Source organism: Cyrtonyx montezumae, unplaced genomic scaffold, assembly GCF_038088225.1.
Source record: "Cyrtonyx montezumae isolate F1298 unplaced genomic scaffold, pur_monq_1.0 scaffold_23, whole genome shotgun sequence".
NCBI classification, from domain to species: Eukaryota; Metazoa; Chordata; class Aves; order Galliformes; family Odontophoridae; genus Cyrtonyx; species Cyrtonyx montezumae.
In genome coordinates, this window is record NW_027071970.1 from 3,461,562 (window position 1) to 3,485,970 (window position 24,409).

Sequence of the window (24,409 nt, forward strand, 5' to 3'; positions counted from 1 at the left end):
ATCTAGTGGTTGGCAACCTTGTCCATGGCAGCAGGGCTGGAACTAGACAGTCATTAAAGTTCCTTTTCATCTAAGCCATTCTAAGACTCAATGAAAATGTGCACTGGAGTAGGTTCAAATACATATGGCTATCTTCAACCTCCTGTGCAAACACACCAAGTAGACAGACATGCAAAACCATGGTCTTATCTACCTTAGATATACCTGGGGGGGAGGAGGAGACAGCAAAATTAAGCCCATCAGAGTTTAAATTGAAAATGTAGTATTTAAATTACATTCTTTGAATGTGCAGCATCTGAGAATTCATATGAATTAAACAAAACAAAACAAAAAAAATATATAGTCAATTTTATTCTAAGCAAGAGAATTCACACAGGGATCTGATTCAATTTAACAAACTCACTGTTGAAGTTGCTTTGCACAGAATAAGGGCTCATTTGCCAGCTGTATTCCCTTCAAACACTTCCTACAAACCTAGCTAACCTGTTGATCCACCCTTCATTTGGATTCTTGAGAATGAGGTTTCCCTAATGCAGGTACAAGGCTCAAACCCTCTTCTCCTTGTTAAAAAAAAAAAAAAAAGCTTTTAGATTCCTGTTATTAAAGACTTTGATCCTTCCTTCTCACAGGGCTTGGCTATTGGGCATAACAAATGCTCATCCCAATCCTCCAGTTAGTTCAAAGCAAAAAAGTCTAAGGAAAATCTAAATACCACGTTAAAGAAAAATGAATGACTCTTTCTGGTTTCAGATAAGCTGTCAACATCACTTACATACCATCTGGGTATATGTATAATTAATTATCAAATATATTCTTGAACATATACCTCTGTGACTCTGCTGGAGAATTTTTTTTATATATATTTTGTTAAAACTAAAGTACTGGATATCTAGAGAAAAGGGGGTTTTTTTTCAACATCTTATCTGCACTGTCAGAGAACACCACATTATGAATTTCTAAGATGCAGATGAAGAGCACTGCAGATACAATACTGCAGTATTAGTCAGCTTATGTAGGGCACAGATACTGCAAAAGTAGTTCAAGGGAGAAATTTTAAATACCAATCACGCTGGGAGCTTTCAAGTATATAACATGAATATTTTAGCTTAAAAACCCCTCAGAAGAGGGAACTGTCCTTCCTATTTGCTTTTTCTTTTCCCCCAGTTATTGGACAGATATTTTTTGGCTTAAGCAACAGTCCCACTATATGCAGCAGGAAGGAGAAGGCTTCATCTGAGAAAGTAAATGTTCTCTTAACACACAGTAGCTGTTCCTGACCAATATGAAAATGATTTGGAATTGTATCTTGTCACGTCACCAATTAATGACATTTCATCACATTATAAAGGCACCTGGTTTCTCTTAGATCCCTTGGTAACCCAAGAAACAATCCCCTACTAAACAGTATTGTAGGACTGCATTCTTAAGTGTTTTAAGAACTTTCAAGAAAATTATTTGGGAATAGAATTTGAGTTGTCCAACACAGTATTAGGAAACCGACTTCCTTTCTCCTCCAGTGGAAGTAAAAAATAAAATAAAATCAGGCAGTAAACACGAGGAAACACAGAAGGAGGAGTATTGAAAACATTGTGCTACTTTCTGGAAATCAGCAATCAAACAGATTCAAATGTTAAAGAATCTGCACTATGGAAATAAACATCACAGAAGAGACACTAAATAATCACCAAAATGTTTAGCACTGAAGTGGTGCTCAGCGTGGTCAAATGCTGCTGCTCAGCAGTGAGGATTATTTGTGCCATAGTCACACAGCTGCAGAACTGACTGACAACAGAATTATATGTGGAGAACTGAACTCCTGGGGTAAGGAAGCAAACAGAATCCTAAATTTCCTTTGAAATGTTATCAACTGTCCACCACAGCAGTTTCTGACTAAGCTTGAAAGTGATCAGCTCCAAAGCAAGGATTTATCACTATCACCTCTATCATTACAGCACACCATATTTACAAAGACAGGCTAAGCGATCCCTGCCTCCAGAAGAAGCAGATTTACCCAGCCCTTTCTGCACTAATGCCTATCACCATGTAGAGATACAAGTATTTACACACCTCATCACTAAGCAGATACTGGAACTGATCTGGATTAAAACTATGTGATCAAAACCAAGCAAACAAACAGGTTCTTTTTAACCCACATCACTATACTTGCACTGTAAAAATATTGGTGCTTGCCCCTCGTGTTACAAAAGAGGAAGGAATTGCTTCGTCTGCAATCATGCCAGAATAAAATATTCATGAACTGCAGTAGTACATACCAAACAAGCAGAGGCCACAGGCACTTCACTGCTGAGATCACAGATGACAAGGAATTATTTTCATCTTTCCACTTAGTCTCACTAAGTCACTTATGCTAAGTGGCGCTGCAAGAACTTTCTTTAGCAAAGATGAGTTTTAATTTCTCTCCTGTTATTTCTGTCTGAACCATTTTAAGAAAAAGTTATTTCAACTACTGTCAGTTTCAACTACTGACACCCCAAAATGAGGAGGAAGTCACAGTTTTTCATGACTATGAATAGGCTTAATGCAATTTAAAAAGACAAAAAATTGAACTCTCACCTACAAAACCACCAAAACTCAAACAGCTCACAAAGATGTTGTGGAGAGGGAAGATCTACAGTACTTTTTTACCTGCCTCTCCTTTGCCAGTTCGGCTAGGAATGGTGTGGGCATGCAGCAAGCTAACTACTCTGTTGAGAGCAGTAGGGAGCTCTTCTTGACACCACGATTCATCTAATTCACATTCTGGTTTCATCAGGCGCAGCGTCACATGGCTCACCAAAGTACCTGGTATGGAAGAACAAAAAAATCCATGAGAGGAATAAAACCAAACATTTCTTGAGAAAAAAGTCCCCAAGAACACAGACCGAAGAACTCTAATAAAGCTCTGGGAAACAGCCCAGGCTGGAGAAGAGGCACTGAGAAGGAAGCACAGCCCCGAGGATACATCTTCCTTCACAGCAGTTACACTTACTACTATATGAACACTACCATGTGTTCCCATAAACAAGAAGCAATTCCTTTTTGCTTTGCAACAGCAGTCAGGAAATGTCAGTGCTTCCAAACTTCTCCCAAAGGTGTGAAAGTAGCCCTGAAAGCACTGACTTAAATCTTGCAGAGAAGGCAGCAACTGTAATAGATACCAGAGCACCGGGTTCAGAAGATGCCATAAGTAACTGAGGAGTTTATATCCCACTGAAATTCTTAGCCTTTGCCACTCTGCAAGCACCATTATCACCACCCATAGCTGTTGATTCCAAGTGAGCATTGGCTGGCCTATCTTCAGGCTACCACAGCTTCACTCACACCCTCCAAGCTCTCCAGAAGAGACACAACCCCAGCACGATCAGCTGCACCAAGTGGAGAACTCCTTATCTTTGTCCAGGACCTATGCAGCAGTAGGACCCCTGGGATGTTGCAGTCACCTCCTTTTTTGTTTGAGGTTTTTTCCCCGTGAGTGTGCAGTAATGACCCACAGCATGCAAGAGCAAGGATTCTGAGCACCCTGCTATGAAAATAATGTGCCCAGCCCTTAAACAGCAACTGCAAATACTAACCAAAGGTTTTAAGTCGAGCAGGCATGACACAGGAAGCTAAGGAAAGAAAGGGATCCTTAATTCTTGGAGCAGCCAAAGGCGACCGGAACAGCGGCAGAAAGGAACCAATGAGACTGGGGATGTACTGAGTGAGACCAGGAGGTTTTCTCTTGATAACAGTGTCCAGCAGTCCCAAGGCTGTCTCCAGTTCATGATCAAGCTGTAAGAGAAACAGTGTGGATGATTACCATAAATTACTGCAGTAGCTGCAGAGCTGGCAAAAAAAATAATCAAAACTTGCCTCCTTGAGTCGTTTTCTTATCTGAGATTCCTTTTCCAGCTGTGCATGCATCAGCTCTTTCTGCTTACTAGTCAGTTGCACTTCGTCCTTTATCCCCTTCTTCTTCTTGATCTCCTGCAAAGAGCACATCATGGTCATTATTACCTAGGAACTCTTAACACTATACCCTCACTTAGGCAGAGGAACAAGTTGGCCACATTGCTTTTCACAGTTTACTTTGAAAACGTTATCAAAATATTTTTCCAAGCATATCACTCTGAAGACACAAGATGGAAATAAGGAGGTTAGCAATACTTCAGTGTTCTACTAGCAGCATAACATTCATTTTTCCCAGCTTTCAATTGGTCCAAAATTATTTTCTATCATCAGAGAGCTGTCTACTTCCTGCAGTGGATGGACACATATCATTCTCCCCAGAGCAAAGAAGTCAGCCTTTAAAAAAGGAATACTCCAATCAACCTGGTAAGTTCCCTTCTTTTCATCAGATCCTTCCCTCAGCACACACACACACTGCTCTGGCCAGGCTGAATACAGCTGCTGGCTGCCAACAAAATGAAAGCATCTATTTAACAACTCTTACTGAGGCAGTCACACAAAATGCACTGAAGAAGAGATAAAGGCAGGTATTACCAACTAATAAGCACACTCATCAAGCAGCATAATATAGCAGAAACCGATACAAATACAGTTTTAATAGAAGAGAAATTCAGAGAATCTCTCCCAGCAGTGTAAACACATGCCACAAGCCATGCAACAGAACAGATGAGACAGCCTGGTGTCACAACCATCACTAATGGCTCTCTGGTTTCCACCAACTCACCTCCTTCAGCTCCAGCTCAATGATTTGCTCCTTGAAGGAGTAAGCTTTATTCTCCCTCTTCATGTTAGCCTTCTTCATACTATCCTGTTGAGCACTGAGAAAAGAAGCACAGAGAAGAATGGGGACTGTTCTGAATTAAGATGCAGGCACAGAAATTAAGAAACACCTGTCCAGAATAAGAGTATCTGAGAAATGCACTCATCCAGCTAGGTGCCAGCAGGAGTCAATCGCTATGTTCACAGAGAAAAGAAATTATACAAGTCTTACCTCTGTATTATAGACTTGTCATACAGTTCTCCCTCTGGTGTCTTCATGATGGCAAATTCCTCTCGAGTAACCTGGCACAGAGCTGGGTTCTGCATTGATGCTGAGATGGTGCTGATGAGCTGTGGGAGCACTCTACCAGGTGAAAGCAGAGAGAGAGATCCCACTGCATTCATAGACGACTATCAAGAAAACAAAGGGATAAAAACCATATAATCAGTACTCCTTGAAGAGTATGCTCAGTTGAAGCAATGTTATATTCTTCGAGAGCAACATCCTGCAAGTTTTGATACCTCATCCAGTAGGTACCAAAGATTTATCCAGAATTCTACTTAGCTACTGCTACACATTCTTCCCCTTAAATCCCAGATGTTTTTACACTGGAGACATTCCCTTTGTAACTGCCTTTTCCCACGTCACAAAGGGACCTCCTCCCTTACAAGCCAGTCAGTACTTAACTCCACCAAAAAATTATTTTGTTCAAAAATACATCCTCAAGCTAACAATGGAAAAGCAGAAGTTTATCACCTGGTTGTCTGGAGCGTAGGCAGTGAGTCTGGGCAATATGTCATTCAAGTGTTTGGTAATAAAATCTTTGGGATCTATCTTCATCTTGACAAGGAGGGCTGGCCAAAGACCTGGCTGTACTGCCACTAGCATGAAGAACAAACATAATAAATGCAAAGCAGATTGTGAATACAATTAAACAGAAAGGTAAGATTAAAAACAAAACAAGACAAAAAAAATCACCTGTGAGAGTGATCTTATCCCTACACTTACCCAGAGATGGATGGTGGCTCACCAGCAGCATCTCTAGAGCCAGCTTTTCTGTCTCAAAGGAATCCACATCCAGCCCAGCTACACTTGAGATGACACACAGTGCCTCATGAAGGACACGGGGAGGAATATATGTCTTTCCTTGCTCTGACAGCTCTCCCGACTCCATCACCAGGATCTCCTGAGGCATAACCTAGGGGACAACTCATCATAAACATCACAGCAAGCCTTCCTGAGCACACTTTCCTAGAGTAATACCACACATAACACCAACATTCAGCTCCTTCTGAAAATGCAATCCTGAAGTTTTCAAAGAAAAGGAAGGATAACAGTGGAACCAAAGCAGAGTGCTGACAGTGATGGAAAGAATGGGAACAGACTATCCTAGATTTGGCACACTAAAGTAAAGTAAAACTATCACTTTTAGCAAAGAGGGCTTTGGAAAAGGCTCAGCCAGCTGGCTAGAATATGTTCAAATTTTGTTGCCTACTTGCACTCAGTATCTTCCAAAAATACTTTATTCAGGCTATGCCTGTAACACAACAAGACTGTTTATGAAGTCTCATTTTTAGTACATGATTAGTGCAACTTAATCTATTTAGAAAGGTGTCATTGTGCTACCTTGTTCGATGGTACCACACTCACTGCTTTTATTTTTTTAAACAAAGCTGAAACTGAACCATTTTCACAGCACGCTGTATTTCAGTGCTAACAGCAAACCTAGGGTAAGGAGCTGATCAGCAGCAGCATACGAACGAGTAAGAAGGGACTAGGTTTCTTGATTACTCACCTTATGAGAACTGAGAACCACTTTTAGCTCCTCTAAGAGCCCATAGGCCAGTTTGTACCCTCCCAGGGAGGACAAAAGCTTCCTAACTGTTTGATGGGCCTGTCTTCGAACTTGCCAGGTCCGACTCAGCAGTACTGCAACAAGGGCACGGTGAAACTGCCTGAAAATGGAGAAATAAACAGGGTTAGCAACAGGACACAAAGCATTCAGCATTCTGTGCAAAGTCCCAACCCCTCCACCACCTGCATTAACTTTCAGGAATCAGACACAGATCAGTATAGCAGCAAGTGCACTCTACGTACTGGATTTTGCCCTCGGGGAGCTGTGCATGGTCCAGGAGGAGGTGCTCTGTCAGCTGCAGCACAGTGCACATGGCTGGGGGAACAAACAAACAGGTAAAGCAGCATGGAATTGCATCAGGAAGCAGATGTTTCTTTTTTTAACCTGAGAATGAACAAATAGCAAGCAGGACACATTCAACTAACTGTCCAAAATGAGCCTCTACATAACCATTTCTCAATGCAGCTACAGATAAATCCAGCTCAGATCTGACAAGACTGGACCAGAACTGTGAGCTACAAGACAAGTTGTTAGCCTCATCCCAGCACCATTCCCATTTCATTGACCAGTATGAGATGCCTATTTTTGTTAAGTAAACAGAGCAAACCAAATAATAACCACCCTATACACTGCACCAGTACTGTTAATTCCTAAGCACTACTGAAACAACAAAATGTAGAAATGAATTCATATAGAAGTGCATAATGCTATGTGAATTGTAGCCTTGGTGTTGACAACACAATGATTTGTTATTGGTTATTAGTGAGCAAAAGTATCCAGCTGATGTGTTTAACATCCCTGAGCTATCTCATATCTTGAATGTCAAAAGTCACCAGCATTTATTTTTGGAGCAATACAGAAGTTTCCAAGGCTTACAGAACAGGGCTAACTACAACAGTAGTTCCCTTAAGTACCAGGACATGGAATTAAGCAGCAGCTGGATACACAGTAATTGAGAATTTACCTTCCTCTGAAGCAGACTGCAAGAACTTCTCAGAGGTAAAAATTTGCTTCTTCTCATCCAGGATCAGCTGCCAGAAGCCACTCAGCTTAGACTCTGTTGGGAGAAGAACAGATGTCTATTAAGGACTTCCCAAAATAACTAAGAGCTTACCAGGGTACATAAAATACAGTTGATTTTTTTCTCCTGAAATTACTGAAGCTATTTCTAGCTTTACTTGTCTTCAGTTCAAAGCCTCTCATTTCTCATTTAGAACTATAAACACGACTAAAAAACATCTGCTGAAAAAAATATCTATTTCTCCACATTATGCTTGTGAAATGTAAAACCTGCTTCACCGTAACCTTTCACAGGACAAGCCTTTGTAAAAACAAAGGAGGAAGAAGTTGACATCTGCCATTTGATAGAACACATCTGGATTTTCTACCCTGGCAGATGTATAAATTCAGATAGTTCTTGTAATATGCTCAGATCCAGTCCTGCTCTTTTCCAAAGATAGTTTGTAAAAAACACTACACAAATGACAAGCAAGTAACACTTAATGCTTCAGTCATGTCCTAGCACTTAAGGACTGGGTGAATTTTCTGTCAGAAAGAGAAATGCTGCCCCAAGTGAATGGATGCTGCAGTTTGCAAGGCCACAGAAATTCATCGCTGACATCACCGGAGTGATCAGAATACATCCTTATAAAGCAATATACAGATTAAGGAATGGCACCTCATGCACACAGACAAAAAATGTTATTCCTCAGAAACTGTTCACATTGGATTCTGCTAGATGTTTTGTCATCTTACCAGTTTGTCCCTCAACTACAGACATCCTGCAGATCAACAAAGCTGCAGCAACTCCTTCAGTTACCATGGGAATCTGAGTACTCTGAGATGCTGCTTTTTCTACTGTCTGGATCAGCATTGGTAGCAAATCCATTGCCTGTAATAACGTGTCACCTGAGGAGACAGGAAGAGACAAACTGCAAAACGTGGTCCCTCGCATGTTACACCAAAGATATAAATGGCTCTTTTGTTTTTAGGATGCAAGAAGCAAACCACACACATACACAGAAGACCTTGAATCTCCCATTGTATCTGCCTGTCACTACAATAATTGGACTTCAGCCATGAAGGTGAGAACAACTTCAGCCTTTCTGTCACAGATAAAACAGTCCCATCCCAACACAATTTCTATTCACCAGATGAAAATGCCAATTCAGTGACATAAAAGGAAGGAGTTCAAATCATGGGAAGTGTGACTTTAAAGACTACATTTCTCTAAGAGAGTAAATGTAAATTCCTGACAAGCTACAACCACCTGCTCCATCTCAAATGGTCACAAGCCAAGAAATCCCACTGATCTGCAACCCGCACTTCCAAGGGAACTGAGCTAGCTGCTCCTGATATTTCCAGGAGCAACACTTCATATGACACTGAAAGAAAGAAAAAAGATGCTGCAATTTTGTACACTGAGTATCTGCAGGTGGCGTTTTAGCCATAAACTATGAATGAAAAAAATTCTCTTCACCCACACAACCATCTACTTACAGTCGAGAGGTACAAAAGTTGATTAATTTTCTCTTAAGACACACAGAAAAGAGTTATTAACAGCTGCAGTCTTACCTTTGAAAGAGGCCAGCATGCACTGCAGGTAGGCATGCCTCACAGCTGAAGTTGAGGTTTTAAGGCTGAATGCTTTCTTCAGCCATTCCACCATCTTCTTAGGGACTTCTGTGGTGAAGCGAACACACCACAGAGCCAGGACAGAGACTGCGTGAACCAACGTGCCCTCGTGGACTAGGAAGTAACACAGCACCCACATCAGTACAGTAAATGCTTAAAACACAGGAACACAGAAAACAGACAGCAGGTAGCAATGCTGGGGCGAGGAAGGAAAGGAATGCACGTGCCTCTAGCAGGCACAGCACTGTCTCCATGGGGCTACTCAATGTAACAGCACAACAGGAAAGAATCAGGATTTATCCTGAGTAACAGGCCACAGAAAGATCCTGCCAGAGATGAAAGCAGCTTAGCAAATCCAAAACGAAGGCAAAAGATCTCACCTTCTTGTTGCAGGAAAGGGATGAAGAGCTCAGCCATGGTTCCAGCCAGAGCTTGGCTAGATGATCCAGAAACCACATGGTGACTAAGGCTGCCAATCCCTGAAGGAAAGACACGTCTCATTAATGCCCAAAGTACTAGCAGTCACTGCAAAATCTCAAAACAATCACATTTCAGCCATGGCACAAACATCTCCCTCTCACTGCTACATCTGGATGCCAAATTCACCACCAATTAACACTGCAGGACCTGCTCTTCATTTTTACCCAGGATACAGTCACCTCCCTTGCCGAAAACGTTTTATCTTATGAGTCAACTACGTCCTTTGAAGAGAAAGTCCAGAATTCACCTGCAGTATCCAGTGCCCTCTATGACATTAACTATGGCCAATTCAGAACAACCATGCAGGGATTCCTAAGGGCCCAGAACTCCCCCCATTCAGTCACCTGGTGGATTTGCTCCATTAGAGAAGCAGCTTTCTTTTAGGATCCTCACCTGAAAGGACACTCATCTTCTGTGCAACAACTGTCAGCTTCCCCTCTGAACCTGTCAACAAGAATCAAACAGGTGATGGCTGACCTACAGTCAGACAACGGCCATGTGCTACATCAAGTATCTTCTCTGAAATACAAATGCTTGCTTTGTTACCCCTGATCCTGGCTAAGGAATCCTTACCATACAGACAACCAAAACCAACAGAAAATAAAATACACAAAACCCCCTGAAGGCAACAAACCTTTGCTCACCTCTACCACTTACCCTAGATTTTACTCACCCGCTAAGATGGCAAAAAGGTGTCTGCCCAGAGATTCCACGGCAGAAGGATCACTACACTGTCGAGCCAAATTCTTTAATGCAACAACTGCTTCATCCATGAGCTGCACACTGTTGGATTTCAGGTGGCCTAAAACAAAGTTATATTACCAAATTATAGTACTGTCCTCCCACACAAATAAATCAGTCTTGTTACCAGTAATCCAGTAGATATAGGTACAGCCAGAAAGCTGAAGAAAGCCTTAATCTGAATTCATCATTCCCTCCAGAATTAAGCACTTACCAGCCAGTCCTTTCACAATGTCCAGAGCATACTGGCTAAGATCCAGGTTAACAGACAAGAGCAAGCAAGAGATCGCTGAGGACAGAAGAAATAAAGTCACATAGCATTTTGTTAAGTAAGTGATTTTAGCTTTTTAATACACCTTTCCACACAGTACACATCAAGAGCAGAAAAGGGCCAGGAGGGATGAAAAACACCAAAACTGATGTCTAATCAACAGATTCATTCAGGATTATTCTTAGCACTCAGCTGTGAAATTCTATCCTCAGCACAAACAGTAGCTATCACATACCCAGACACCACAAATGTCACTTCTCCAGACCTCAGACACCACACCGTTTATGTTCACAGGCACACAAGCATAGTCCAGAGGGATGCACACCCCTCACAACTTCAGAACTCTGAGGAACAACTGCTTGTGCTCCCTGGCAGAGCAATGTACAGAGATGACACTCACTTTCAATGACATTCTCGGGGCTCCGTAGCAAGGATTTCTGCAGGGTTGGCAAAAGTATGTCTTTGAATTCAGCGTGAGAGATATATCGAAGAAGTGGAGAGCAGCTGTCCTGCAAAGGGAACAAAGTGCTCAGCACAGCAGCAGACACTGCACAAAGGACAAAAGTATAAAGTCCTGTAAGAGTATGTCTCACCAGCACATGCTTCTGAGGCTTTGTCTTGCTCATTAGGATGGTCTTCACGTAGAAATCCAGAAGAGCACTCTGAACAAGCACAAATACCAATGACAGCCACAACACAGCCTACACAGCTCTCTGCACACCACTGGCCAGGCTCGACACCATTCCACTTTGCTCTGGAAGACAGCCCCATCCTCCAAGCAGAAGCTTTGTTTCCACCCTCATATAAGACAGCCGAGCAGAGATCAGTGCTCTCTGCCATACCAGCCCAACACACAAAACCCACCAAAAGCCAGCTGCAGCCTTCCACTCCTACAACCAGAGAGAAAGCTGCAGCGTTGGCAATCTGTGTAAAAGCACAGACTCACCTATCTGGTTCCTCCTCTATAAAGCCTGTTTTAATTAGATGTGCATTCCTACTGAACTGATAATGAAACCAGAGGCAGTCTAATTGAAGCACTCTGCCTCTCCATGACAAAAAGCAACACTACTTGTTACCAAACCCCAAGAAAAAGGTAAAAAATAAAACAGGAATATGGCAGATTTACCTTGTGGCGTTTAATAACATCAGTCTCTTTCTGTGCTGTGCAAAACTGCACCAGGAGTCCCAGCATTGCAGCATAGCTCTGGTTTGGTTCAAGACCCAGAATGACAGATAGGTACTGATCCACCAGATCTTGGTTCTGATGAGGAACAAAACCAAGTATGTTAACACAACAGAAACTAGAACTGCTACTGAATAAAGTTTGATGAAGTACACAGCACCTCTTTCCAAAGTCTGTTCAGCTTCTTCACTGCTCCAACCACTGCCTGCTTATGAGAGCCTCCCAAGACTTCCAGAAGAAGTAAACACTGAACCTCCACCTGCCAAGGGAAAGAGCCAAGAAAACCCTCACAGGCCTGCTCCTCAGAGAGCTCATGTCAAACAAGAGTCAGATGCCAGTGATCAACTCCATCTGCTTACAAACAAGTCCTTAGGCCCTTGGAGTTCTTCAGTGGTGGCTTCTGATTTTGCCTGCTTTCAACCTACATGTACCACTTTGCAGAGCTGTGTGTAACAGTTCTAGAAACTCTGACTTTGAAAACAGCAATTTACATCAAGTTACACCTCCTCTTAAAACGTATGCAGCTACATCCCAAGATACTATGAGTGTGGTCCCAGCCACAGATTACCAAAGAAGGTAAAATGAAAGCAAAAGGAGACTTAACACCATACGACTGAGTATCACAGGCAAGTCAGGGAGCTGACAGCACGTTGCTGACAGCACCCTGGAGGCACAACAAGCACAGCCTAGTCTAGAAGCACAGGTACACACCATCATGTGCAGAGCATGTGCAAAACCACCCCATCTCTTGCCTTCTCCAGAAGAACAGGAGAGATCAAAATCCACCAGAAAGCAAAGAAAATCATCCTATAAAGCCACGTTTTAACCTGACCTTGCTAGACATGTTCAGAATTACTTGCAGCGTTTCATCCAATTAAAGACACGAGAAGTATTAAAGTGCTCTGCAGTGGGTATTTCTGCAAACCAAAAAGAACCTACCAGTTTTTTCCAGGTTTCTCCTTGTCTCTTCTCAGGTGTTGGAAACACTGTGCGTACTAGCAGGCATGTCCAGGAGAGTGCCAGCAGGGCTGCAGATCCACTGCTCTTACTGTCATGGAAACAGAGAACAGAGGTAAACCTACAGCTCCTGGTACATACATTACACCTACTAATCCAGAACCAGCACATCCACACCAAGACAGAACACTGCCTCAGTGAAACTATTTTACAGCAGAAAAAAATACAGCTAAACTCTTTGTTTTTAGAAGCAATAGTTGGTGCTCATAAGCTCTGGCAGGGGTTGCTTGTTGTGCTCCTGCTCACATTTAACACTCAGAAGTTCTCATCAGCACAAAAGACGTTAAATCTCACCCACTGGGAATGAAAAGATCTTTTTCTGATCTTTCCAGAAGTGTTACAGAACTGAGTTAAACACTTTGCCAACTGATGCTGCCCAAAAAGTAACTCAAGATTTCTCATCTCCTGCTCATTTTTACCTCACAGCCACAGATGCCAAATCATTTCTCAGCTTGCATTTCTTCCTGGCACACTGCTCTGCCCTCATCTATGCCAACTCTCCTCTCCTTCCTCCATTTCAAGTGGCAGAAGCCACTCCTCAGCTCCCCACGGATCCCATCCCATTTTGATCTCTCTAAATGAGGTAAGGTAGCAAATATCCTCATGCACAATGCCAACTGTAGCAACACAGTCACCTGAAGGGTAAATACTACACCACTGCACACCTTTAAACCCACATCAGGTATTCTTCTACAAGCTGCACCTCTGTTACTGGAGGCAAGAGGTGGACAGAGAAGGTGCATTCATAAGAGTTTATCCTCATCACTCCAGCCTTTATCAGAAGTCAAACTGTAACTCAGCCCAAACCCACCAGCAGTAACACACCAGCAGTGAGATGTGAAAGAGGTAAAACAGCAACGTTTCAACAGCTGCTACTAACTTAGCCTCTAAATTTCTTTAAAACCATCATTCCGAAAGCCCCAGCAATTCAGAAGTGCTTCCACACAACACGGCGTACCTGGGAGCTCCAGCCTTGCCACTGATCCCTGAAGACTGAAGTGACTGCAGCAGGTTTTTTGCTGTTGCCTCTGGCTGGGACTCGGCGAGCTGCTGAAGCGCCAGCTGCAGGGCTCTGCGCGACGCCGCATCGCTGGCGGAGTGAAAAACACAGCTCAGTACAGTTACCAGTGCTGCCAGCATGACACACGTTACAATCCTCACATCACATCAAGGGCTCTGCTTTCTCTTTGCAGCCAGCAGTTATTTGATCCTCGCTGTGCCAAGAAGCAGTTTCTGGCAGAAAGCTCCGCTCCCTCCTCCAGCTGACAGAAGTTAAGTGGAGGCACTCCAGCAGGATCCAAAGGAGCGCACAGCCTCTGAGCAGCGTCCTGCAATCCTGCCTAAGAGCCCACAAGACATCCTCGTCTCACTCGAAAAGGACAGCGACACGGGGACAGGCATTCTTGCAAACTGAACCACAGGATGCAAGTTTTAATTCCAAAATCAAAATTGGAGCACAGAGCAAGTGCAGTAACACTTTTTAATGTCAAATCTTGAGAGGACCATTACTAGACAGCATCCTTCCATGTCACAGGCATCTACGTGACACTGCACCATGATATTTCCAGATGCTGCGTGCCTGTTTAAATGATAAATGCCTCAACACTACCAGAATGAATAACACAGCCCTCCTGCATCAAGTTACTCACCGGTATCGGTGCAGAGTGAGGCAGAAGAGTTTGCAAAGGCCTTTCACTGCACCCTCAGGAAGATCTGTAACAGATTGTATTTCAGAATGCTTCTTTATGGATCACCAAGGTCTTTAATGCACATATGACTCACTTTGCAACTGAAACTGGGAAGTCATTTCATCATACACGAAGCTGCTTGCAAGGATTATATTTAGATTTCCCTCCTTTTACAGATTTCATGCATATTTTTTAAATAAAGACAACGTTGGATCACACACTATTCCACACTCAACCTTCAGAACACAGGAGAAATCCACAAGATTTTTAAGAACACAGCTTTTCTGAAGGCCATCTTAAATCTCTGCACACGTACTCTCTCTATACACAGCAATATTTATGTGGGTTTATATAAACACTCCACGAATCATTACAAAGCCAAGCAAACTGTGACAGAGAAACAAGCAATCCAAACTTATACACGTGATGCTACAGCTCCTCAGTGGAGAAAGCCCACGTGAGAAACAGGAGTTCCATGTTACACACAAAGCCCACACGTGGAGTTGAAGCTGAAAAGGAAGCACACGCTCCAGGTGCCACCACCCCATGCACCCCACAAGTGCCACACAGATCTTAAACAGAGGACTCCAACACTCTCCACCCCGGTGATCAAAATGGTGCTCCAACAATTTTACCTTTCCCAGAAATGCACTTTCCCAGCTCACTGAGGATCTCTCTCCGCTCCTTCACGCTGGCTGTAGTTACTTTCACTGCAAACCTCTTCAGCGTGTCAGAAATCTAAAAGCACGCACAGATGGGAAAATACATCAGAGTGCCTTTGGTGGCCACATACAGAACACAGAAGCCGGGCTGCACAGCCTCCTGCTGCCTGGATGCCACCAGCCGTGGCCTCACCCAGCAGGGAAAGGCTTGTGCGAGATGCAACTCCACAGATTCCCTGTTGGATTCAAGGATAAGGGCTTTCTGCTTGCTAACCTATGGTCAGAGTACCCCTTAAGGTTGTTTACCCTTCGGAAAGGACACAGTGATAGGTAAAACCGATGCCTGAGAGCACAAGGAATTGAAAAGCCAAACTCCTTGGGGTGTGCTAGCTCCTAAAGTCCAAGAATCCCTTAAATGGACTTCTGACTGCAGGGGGCCCATCACAGAGTTAACCACGCTTCCCAAAGCAGCGTCCTGTGGTGTCAGCGGCTCTGAAATCACTTGCAGGGAATCAGGAGAACTCGCCTTTATCCTCATCCAGGACGAGCACGCACGTCTCAGGAGCTCTGCACACCGGACTCGCCAGATTCAAAGAATTCACGCCCCGCTCTCAATCCCCCCCTCGCGCCATCAGCAGCGCTCAACAAAAGAGCGCACATCTCGGGACTGAACGCGCTGCCACATCCGTGCTGCCGCGGCTGTGTGCGCTCCTGCTCGCGCAGGAAACCCAGCGAGCGAGAGGTGGGCACGGCCCCCGCCCCTCCCAGCGAAACCCTCTGCCCGGGGACAGTTCGTCCCGGAAGAGACGACGGGCTCCACCCGGCCCTTCCCGGGCCGACCGCCGCGGCCCGGCCCGCACCCACCTGCGTGTCCGCCGCCATGGCGCCGCCTGCGCCCCCGGAAGCGCTCCCTCCTTCCGGGGCGATGCGCGCCGCAAGGCATGCCGGGACACGCCCCGCCCCGCCCCTCCCACCCCAGGAGCACAGCGCCGGGACGCGGGACACAGCGTTCAGTACAGAGCTTTATTTGTGGGCGCGGGGCCGGCGGCCCGCTAGTCAAAGAGGCCGAAGCCCATGTCCTCGTCCGACTCCTCGGACTCCTCCTTCGGCGCCTCCTTGGCCGGGGCAGCGGCAGCAGCAGCGGGTGCGGCTGTTTCCGTGACCACCGGAGCGGCCACCACGAAGGCAGAGGGGTCGGCCAGGAACGCCTTCACCTGCAGGGGGAAACGCAGAGCTCGGGTCAGCTGCGTGTTTGGGACCTTTACCGGCACACTGCGAGCAGTCCCGAGCCGCCAGCGGTGCAGCTGTTACCTTCTCAGCCAGAGGGAAGCTGTAGTTGGTCTCCACTGCCACTGCCAGCACCCGTTTGTACCCATTGATGATGGAGTGGGGCACGGAGGCAATGGTGGGGTACCCGATCTGCAGGCAGACACTGGCAACGTTACGGACACCCTGCGAGAGAAAGGCTCGTGTTGGTGTGGGGAGGGCACCCGGGCTCTGACCACAGGGACACAGAACACAGCTCCAGTGAGCTACACATCAGCATCTGAACGACCTCAAGCCTTTCCTGAAGCAGCTTCCACCTTCCATACGTGTTTCACTGCCTCAACACGTTCACCAATCCTATACACACTTCAGTGAATGAAACGCACAGCACCTTTTCCCTTGGCTTCACACAAAAAAGCCTACAGAAGGCACTCACTCCTTGGCCAACTGTTCCTCCAGGACACACTGGGATTGCTCCTGGCTCTGCAGCACAGCACAAAATGCCAGAGGTGACACTGCCCCCTGTCAATTTTCTCCCCACAGTGGAAGAGGTGAATATAACAGATGTGAGCTGCAGCACTGACCTCCAGGAAACGCTTGTGCAGGGCCTCCTCAGTGATGTCCAGCACTTCGGGGTTGTAAATGCTGCCATTGTCAAAGACCTGCTGGATCACCAACCCGAAGGAGAAGGGAGAGATGTTCAGCATGTTCAGCAGGGTGGCTTCACTGGCACCCACTTTGTCTCCGGTCTTAATGAGCTGCACATCACTCTGAAAAAAGAAGAGGAAAATGAGTGAACACACCAATATATTCAGGCAAACCAATGCAGCAGCACACAAAGGCACTTTCCTAACCACAAGAAGCAGAACTGAAGTCATAGATGAGCACAAGGAAAAGACACCCAGGCTTCACCTCTACAAGCTAAGACCACACAAGCAAGTGCTGCTCAGCCAGGAGGAAAGCGGTGCCTTAACACAGCTCCCTGCAGCTCATGAATGCCTCCAGAAAAGCTTAACCACACAGCTGAGATCTGATGGAGGGACTTAAACCCACCTCCCACTCCACCGTAAAACTGAATCTAGCCCCAAACGAAGCAGTCAGACTGCTAATACAGTATGTCACTATGCATGGAGCCATCAATTCTTGTTCCTGACCAGAATTTCAATGGTCCCCCTGGAAATTTTTGTGGTGATGCCCAAGGCCTGGAAAAAGGAGGTCTTCTCAGGTCCGAGACCAGTGTTCTGGGCTGGCACAGTCACATCACAGGGAGCAATTGCACCGGCACGGGCAGCTGCTGGCACCTGCAGAAAGAAGAAACAAAATGGTTGGAAGAGTACTGACCTCTCAGATCCTTTGGGACAGCATCAGCCCCATCCTGGTGTGCTGCAGCAGGATGGGCATCGCCTAGGTACACACAGGTGAGACAGGACCTGAACACCCCTGAGTCACCCACAGCTGCAGGGGCCTGGTTCCCTGGGGCTCCCAGCCACCACCTAACCCCAACAGCTCTGCATTACCTTTAACTCAGCAACTCTCAGCCCTGGCAGCTCAAGGCCACGCACCGTACCTTATTGGCCAGCAGCATGTCCCGGATCTCGGTCAGATCCTCCTTGGTGAAGACAAAGCCCACGTTCCCACGGATGTGAGGCAGCAACCTGGAGGAGAGCAGCAGCGCTCAGCCCCGCTGCTCGGGCACTTCCCCCAGCGCAGGACCCGGGGAGCGATACGCACTTCTCCAGGGCGGGGTTGTTCTCCAGGTGCCCGCGGATGGCTTTGCGCATCATCGTGTTCTTCCCCATCAGCACCACGGCCTTCCCTCGCAGCGACATGCGGATCTGCTGCATCTGCTTGGAGCCCACGTTGTCCGCTCCCACCACGAAACACTTCGGGTAATCATCCAGCAATTGCTGCGGCACAGAGAGCGCCGTCAGCGGCCGCAGAGCTCCGGGCGGGGGCAGCCCAACGCGCGGACCCACCACGGGCGGGCGACGCTGAGCGCACAGCCCGGCCCCGCTCCCCCCCGCGGCCCTGCGGCACTCACGATGATTTTCATGAAGTAGTTGGACTTCCACGTCGCCCTGTCTTCCCTGGGCATCGCGGCGGTGCTCCAAGGATCGCCCGGCGGGTTTAAAGACGAGCTGTGACCTGCGAGAAAGACGCGGTCAGGCGGCCCCGCTTCCCCGCCGCCCGGGCCCGGGGTCCGCGCCCCTCCCCCCCCTGCAGCGCTCCCGGGGCCGCCCCGGGCCCACAGCCGCCCGGGAGGGGCCGCGCGGCCAACGCACCTCCACGAGGGCTCCGGGAAAGAAGGGCCGCAGGGCGGAGCCTCCGCCTTTCATACGGCGGCTCTCGACCAATCGTAGCGAGCCACGGGAGGGCTCTCTCGCGGCCCATTGGGTGCACGCGACTGCCAATCGGGGCGGAGCGCGGCCCCGGTTGGACGACGCGCCCGTCACTCACGGGATCGGCGCCGGCCGCGCCATGGCGGAAGGCGCGGCGCGAGTGCGCCCCCTGGCGGGCGGAGGAGCGCGCGGTGGCGGGAAAGGGCGGCGCTGACGGACAGAGCGGCACCGGCACGGAGTAACGGTACGAACTTTATTGGCGTAACTGCGTGAACTTAAATGGAAGCAAAGCACAGCGACACGGTTACATGGCGGGGGGCCGGGCCGCGATCTCCTCGGCCGCGGCAGCTTTATGCCTCCCGGGGGCGGCAGCGCTCCGCCCGCCCGCGGCGTCGGGGAGGCGGCACGGCCCCGCGGTACCGCCCGGGGACGCTCCGTGTCCCGGAGCCCCGAGCGCCGCTCCCCGCTCGGGCGGTGCCGGGCGCGGTCCCGGTCCGGCGGTTCACAGGCGGCGATGCATCCCCGCCCCGCGTTGAACGGAGCGCTGCGGTGACGGATACAAAAGTCGCTCTTAAAATCACTTCAAAACCAATTTCTGTATAAGAGGATTAAAAGCAAATTAGATATGAATCGAAAAAAAAAAAAATCAGTGTAGAAATCGTATCAAAGACGGATACAGGATTCATTCCGACAGTAAAAGCAGGCGCGGGGCGCCCGGCGTACCGCCCCCGGTCAGTACAGACTTATTGCTGGAGCGGCTCTGAGCACAGCGCGAGGCACAGGAAGGGGAAAGGCCGAGGGCTGGCGGGGCTCGGCAGCAGAGAGAGGGAGAAGAAAGCAGAGAAAGGTGGGACTTTCTGTTCTGGCTTCTTCAACCCCTCCGCTTCCTCCCCGCTCCGTGAGGAGCTCAGGCCCCGACGTGGATGTGCACACGGATCCTCTCCCGCTGGGGAGAGCAGCTCCTGGGGGGGGGGGAACAGCACCCACCGCCTGCCCCTGCTGAGAAGAGGCGGCAGGGAGCAACAGAGCAGGAAGAACCCACAGAGCAACACCTCCATTCCTCTTAAAAACAACGAAAGAAAGTGGTATCGACTCCTTACAGTGTAACAGAACTGGAGAAACCCTTGCGGGGCCGCGCTGATGCCGTGGGCTGTAAGCCACGCGTGCCACGTGGCTGCACTGCAGCGCTAAGGGGTCAGAGCAGGAACAGAGGGCGGCGGGAGCCGCTCGGAGCTGACACGGCGGGATCCCACCGGCAGACGCAGCTCCTGCCACGAGGGGGCTGAGGAGTGTCCCCGGTGCAGCCCTCGGGCTCAGCTCAGCTGCCGGGAACGCGCACACCGCAGCGAGGGCACCGAGCCTCTCTCTACCGCCACACGGCAAGGGCATTTCCAGTTTAACGGTCCGTCTCATCTCTGGCTCTACCGCCTCTCTGCCGCAGCAGCGAGCGCTGCCACCCCCCCCCCGCCCCCTCCCCTGCCTGGTATGGTTCCTAAATCACAGTAACGTTCAGAGAGACAGAACCGCCGCGAGGGGCGGCAGAAAGCTGCTGAGCTCCCATCTATGGCGCCTCTAACAGAAGAGTTTGAGAAAGCAGTTCTGACAGTAGGGCTTGTCGTTCTGTTCTTTGAAGGTTCCTTTGTTGAGCTGCTTGAGGCAGAAGGCACAGACAAAGTGTTCGGGGTGAAATTTCTTGCCCATGGCGGTGATGCAGCGTCCTGTGATCGGCTTCTGGCACCCCGAGCACAGCGAGCCGCGCCGCTCGTGGTAGTGCACCTCGCAGTAGGGCTGCCCGTCGTGCTCGAAGAAGCTGCCGTTGATGAATGGCGTGAAGCATTCCTGCAGGAGGAGAGAGCAGAAGGGGATGGGTTCAGGAATGAGCTGGGGAGGGGGGCAGCTCCACAAACCTGGCACAAACTGCACTGCGGGCAGCGCAAGCTGCTGCCCTTCATCGTGCTGCCAGGCACAGAACCAAACTCCTTCCAAGGAAAGGCTGAGATGGACACACACAGCCATGAGCCCTTTTCAAGCCAGCTTCCTTCAAACAGGAGCAGCCACACCGGGCAGGAGGAGGAGGAGGAACACTCCTTCCCTTGGGACAGGAAATGCTGCAGCACCTTCCTCTCATTTTAACTGCTGATCTGAGCCCAGCTTTCCCACAGTGGGAAGCAGAAGGTGGGGACCAACGAAGGCTTTCACACAGCAAAATGTACTGAATGTGGGGCTGGTTCCAACTGGAAAAAAATGAAACTATTCATCTCCAAAAGCGTTGTCTCCAGAAGAGCTGGCATCAGAGAAACACTCTGCACAGGATCAGGATTGCACACTAAAACACCAGGCACACACGCCTCACAACCAGGAGAAACCACTGCTCTACAGTGCTCATGATTTTGAATAGAGAAGAAGCACCAGCTGTGTGCTCACTGGAGCCCAGCACTTCTCACCGCTCTCGGTATCAGGCAGCTGAAGGGATGCAGCACCAGAATCTGCCTCCCTGCAAGACTGGGCACATTCCCTTCCTTGGGTAAGGGGGAACTGAGGCAAGAGGGAGAATCAAGGATCCCCTCTGCATTCACTGAACGCAGCAGCAGGGCCCAGAGGAGAAGCCACATCTCCAGACTCCTGGTGTTGCCAGCCCAGACACCAACCTCTCCCACAAGGAAGTTCAGCTGCACCCCAACACAAACAGGAGCCCAGCAAACAATATGCAGAGCCACAGGTAGCTGAACGCTCACAGTGCCTACAGCAAGTCTAAAACTTACCTAATGCAGACAATTAGTCCAATAAAGTCTCCTCCCTCAGCAGGACAGCTGAAAAATTGTCTCTGCTTTAGCAGAATGGGGAAGAGAATCCTGCCTTGTGTCTCAGTGCCTCACTAAAACAAGCAGTGTGGCAGCAGCGAGAAGAAAAGCAGAACTGCATGGAAGAAGCCTCAATGCTGGCACCAAAAGCCTGGCCCTGCATGGCCCCACGCAGCCAGGACTGGCTCCACTCCCCACGCACTGCTGCAGGAGCCAGACAGCACCGGACAGGCAGTGCCAGCAGAGTGGCGACGGTCTGTGGCTGCAGCATGGGAAGCAGAGCAGTGCCCTGAGCATCACAGCAGGAGCCAGCAGCTCGTGATTCTGCTGCTTAATCCGGTCTCTGCCTTTTTGTTTCACTCTAGGAAACACTGGCTTGTATTTGTTCTTCTCTTGGGGCCTGTAAGAGATAATATTTGCAAGGCTCTCTGAAAGAGCGCCAAGCATTTAATCTGCAGTATTCCTGTTTATTGTGCCTGCTGTATGCCTGCCACTATTTCACCGACTTGCATGCTTGCCTGAACAAGGTCAGTTTCATTAGTTTATGTTGTCAGATGGAGCATGAGAGGAAGAGCCTCAAAATCTGATCGTTGAGGCCAGTGCTTAGAGAGAAGCTTAGCTTCCATTTGTTTAAAGGTCACACAGCATGTCTCTGTTTATCTGTGCACTGCTGCAGAAGCCCTTTAACTACAGCTGGGGACAGAAAGAGCAGTGCAGAAAGTTTCATGTAATCAGGCAGAGGAGCAAGAAAGTGTTTGGTTGCTGACATTTCCTTGTGGGGCTGGCTGTCCCTCATGACCCCACAGATCCCTCCTTCCTGATATGGGACCAGATGCGTGCAGGCTGTGAAGGACAGGGGTTGCAGAGCAGCCACAGAGGACCTTGGTTTTCTTACCCGACAGACAAAGCACTCAGGGTGCCACAGGGTGTTTAAGGCAGAAATGTAATTTTCCAGGATAGCCCGGGCACAGCCTCCACACTTGGGAGCAAACATGTCAAAGTAGTCCTTGCGGCAATAGGCTTTGCCATCCTTCTCATGAAATCCTGAAGGAAAAGAAGAACAAAGATCATCAGCTCCTGACCCTCACCAATGGCAGCCAAGCACTATGGGGTAACCAGGGTGAGTAGGATCAGCTTTCCCTTCCCCTAACACACAGCAGGCAGCTGTTCTTTGTCCTGCTGCACTTCCTGTCCCATGCACACACACACGCTCATCCTCTCCAGAGACAGTGAAAAGATTTCTGGTAGGATCCTTCCCCCACAAACAGCTACTTCCCTTGGAACTTCCACCTCCAGTATTTCCTGTCATCTCAAGCCAGCCCCTGACAGAAGCTCTGCCTTGCACACTTTCTGTAGTTCAGGAAGTAGAATGTTTTTCCCCTTGCATTAACCAGTAATACCTTCAGGTCCAAAGAAAACTCCACACTGGGCACAGAAAAAGTGTTCAGGGTGCCATGTCCTGTCCAAAGCCGTCACCACTTTCTGTTCAGAAGAAGACACAAAGAAAAGTCACATAAATGTCACATAAACACATGGCTTCAGCTTGGAGGTAAGTAAGGGGGCTTGGGAGTGGGGAAGAACACATTTAAGTTGATGCCGACAACTGCATGCATCAAAATAGATTGTCCTTTATAGAGCTGAGTCAATTCTTCCCCATCTCTAGCTCATTTAGACCTTCCCCACAGGATATATATATATTTTTAAGCCTAAGAAGACCTTACACCCTGCTTCCTCCCTTACACAGTGCCCCGTCCAGCTCTCAGGACTAGCATTGGTGCTGTTAACACTGGCTACCAGCAGAAAACAGCTGGGGAGTCCTCACCAGAGCAGTGGGACCACGTGGAGTTCCAGAGGAGCACAGCTTCAGGGAAGGTAAGGGGATCTAACCCCCCTCATCAGTGTAAGAATTGCACTGGGTCAAACTGTTTGCCTTTCAGAGCCAGGGCAAAGTCCTTAATAAAAAAAAAAGATCTTTTGCCCAGGACATGCGGATGGAGCTTTGATCAGTGCAGCCTGCAGCACCTCAACAGCACTCTTATCCCGACGCAGGGACTCACATCAAGGATTGGCCCATTGCAGTAGTAGCAGCGTGGGGAGAAGAGGTTGTGGTAGTCCTTCTCGCAGTAGGGCTGCCCATCCCGCTCAAAGAAGTTCCGTGACCCAATCTCCTCCTGGCAGTGGGTGCAGACGAAATGCTCAGGGTGCCAGGTCTTCCCCATGGCTGTAACTACCTGTTGGGAAGACAAAGTATGAAGGACGACTCCATCTCGCTTTCCCCAGACCACATGACAAGACACCAGCTGGAGGTCAGCAAGAATGGCAAGTTCTACTACTCAAGTGAGCCCTGGACTGGGGTAGCATGAAAACTGAATTACCTATCATCTCAGGAGAGGGCAGTCCCTCAAGGGCAGAGTAGAGGTCACTGGAGGAGCTTACAGCGTACCTAGCCAGTGGATAAATAGAGTACTTCAGTTTCTCCAGCATCTCCAGTCTCTTCAGCCTCACGAAAGAAACCCTCCCCACTGCTCCCAGCTGCAGGCCAAGGCTCAGCAGTGAGACAGAGCTTCAACCCACCTGCCCGGCTATGGGCTTCTTGCAGGCTCCGCACACACCCTTGGCAACTGTAGCAACACCCAGTTTGTTCAGGTCGGACTGGAGGCTTCCCAGCATGGTGTCCAGCTGGCTGCCAGGCTTGGGGGTGGTGGATGGTGGGGAGCTGCCGCCGCCAGCTTTCCCCTGAGCCATGAACTGTGGGGAAGAGAAA

General features: G+C 48.3%; 3 protein-coding genes across 4 annotated transcripts in view; all 3 read right to left on the reverse strand.

Moving 5' to 3' along the window:
* The window catches only part of GCN1 (GCN1 activator of EIF2AK4), a 37,753-nt gene extending 21,598 nt beyond the window's left edge, over positions 1-16,155 (reverse strand). Inside the window, exons 1-25 of one of the 2 annotated variants that reach the window (XM_065738837.1) lie at positions 16,104-16,155; positions 15,213-15,315; positions 14,539-14,602; positions 13,848-13,979; positions 12,812-12,920; positions 12,033-12,131; positions 11,816-11,950; positions 11,283-11,351; positions 11,090-11,198; positions 10,633-10,707; positions 10,351-10,479; positions 10,071-10,121; positions 9,578-9,676; positions 9,138-9,311; positions 8,319-8,471; positions 7,528-7,620; positions 6,806-6,878; positions 6,504-6,663; positions 5,717-5,906; positions 5,465-5,589; positions 4,940-5,118; positions 4,673-4,766; positions 3,853-3,966; positions 3,573-3,771; positions 2,647-2,802 (exon numbers count right to left, since the gene is read on the reverse strand). In XM_065738837.1, the coding sequence (XP_065594909.1) occupies positions 2,647-2,802; positions 3,573-3,771; positions 3,853-3,966; positions 4,673-4,766; positions 4,940-5,118; positions 5,465-5,589; positions 5,717-5,906; positions 6,504-6,663; positions 6,806-6,878; positions 7,528-7,620; positions 8,319-8,471; positions 9,138-9,311; positions 9,578-9,676; positions 10,071-10,121; positions 10,351-10,479; positions 10,633-10,707; positions 11,090-11,198; positions 11,283-11,351; positions 11,816-11,950; positions 12,033-12,131; positions 12,812-12,920; positions 13,848-13,979; positions 14,539-14,602; positions 15,213-15,315; positions 16,104-16,121 (2,902 nt within the window). In that variant the 5' untranslated portion in view covers positions 16,122-16,155. Of the gene's footprint in view, positions 1-2,646; positions 2,803-3,572; positions 3,772-3,852; positions 3,967-4,672; positions 4,767-4,939; positions 5,119-5,464; positions 5,590-5,716; positions 5,907-6,503; positions 6,664-6,805; positions 6,879-7,527; positions 7,621-8,318; positions 8,472-9,137; positions 9,312-9,577; positions 9,677-10,070; positions 10,122-10,350; positions 10,480-10,632; positions 10,708-11,089; positions 11,199-11,282; positions 11,352-11,815; positions 11,951-12,032; positions 12,132-12,811; positions 12,921-13,847; positions 13,980-14,538; positions 14,603-15,212; positions 15,316-16,103 lie in introns of those variants that run through there. The other variant, XM_065738838.1, reaches the window with a different exon arrangement.
* A 109-nt stretch (positions 16,156-16,264) lies between these two features.
* Positions 16,265-18,850, reverse strand: RPLP0 (ribosomal protein lateral stalk subunit P0). Its single transcript, XM_065738839.1, has 8 exons — positions 18,788-18,850; positions 18,547-18,650; positions 18,237-18,412; positions 18,073-18,160; positions 17,660-17,806; positions 17,090-17,275; positions 16,551-16,691; positions 16,265-16,453 (listed from the first exon to the last, which is right to left on the reverse strand). The coding sequence occupies exons 2-8, from the start codon at positions 18,598-18,600 to the stop codon at positions 16,292-16,294; spliced, it is 954 nt and encodes a 317-aa protein (XP_065594911.1). The 5' UTR covers positions 18,601-18,650; positions 18,788-18,850; the 3' UTR covers positions 16,265-16,291.
* Positions 18,851-20,304: 1,454 nt separating this feature from the next.
* LOC136050185 (paxillin) overlaps positions 20,305-24,409 on the reverse strand; it is a 38,059-nt gene continuing 33,954 nt past the window's right edge. The window contains exons 7-11 of the mRNA XM_065738876.1: positions 24,220-24,393; positions 23,703-23,876; positions 23,046-23,127; positions 22,541-22,689; positions 20,305-20,683 (exon numbers count right to left, since the gene is read on the reverse strand). Of these exons, the coding sequence (XP_065594948.1) occupies positions 20,417-20,683; positions 22,541-22,689; positions 23,046-23,127; positions 23,703-23,876; positions 24,220-24,393 (846 nt within the window). The 3' untranslated portion in view covers positions 20,305-20,416. The remainder of the gene's footprint in view (positions 20,684-22,540; positions 22,690-23,045; positions 23,128-23,702; positions 23,877-24,219; positions 24,394-24,409) is intronic.

Coding starts and splice junctions, on each gene's coding strand:
- RPLP0 (XM_065738839.1), bottom strand. CDS start 18,600: ATGCCCAGGGAAGACAGGGCGACGTGGAAGTCCAACTACTTCATGAAA. Junction 18,413..18,546: donor ACTACTTCATGAAAATCATC/GTGAGTGCCGCA, acceptor TCTGTGCCGCAG/CAATTGCTGGATGATTACCC. Junction 16,692..17,089: donor TGCACAAGCGTTTCCTGGAG/GTCAGTGCTGCA, acceptor TTTCTCTCGCAG/GGTGTCCGTAACGTTGCCAG.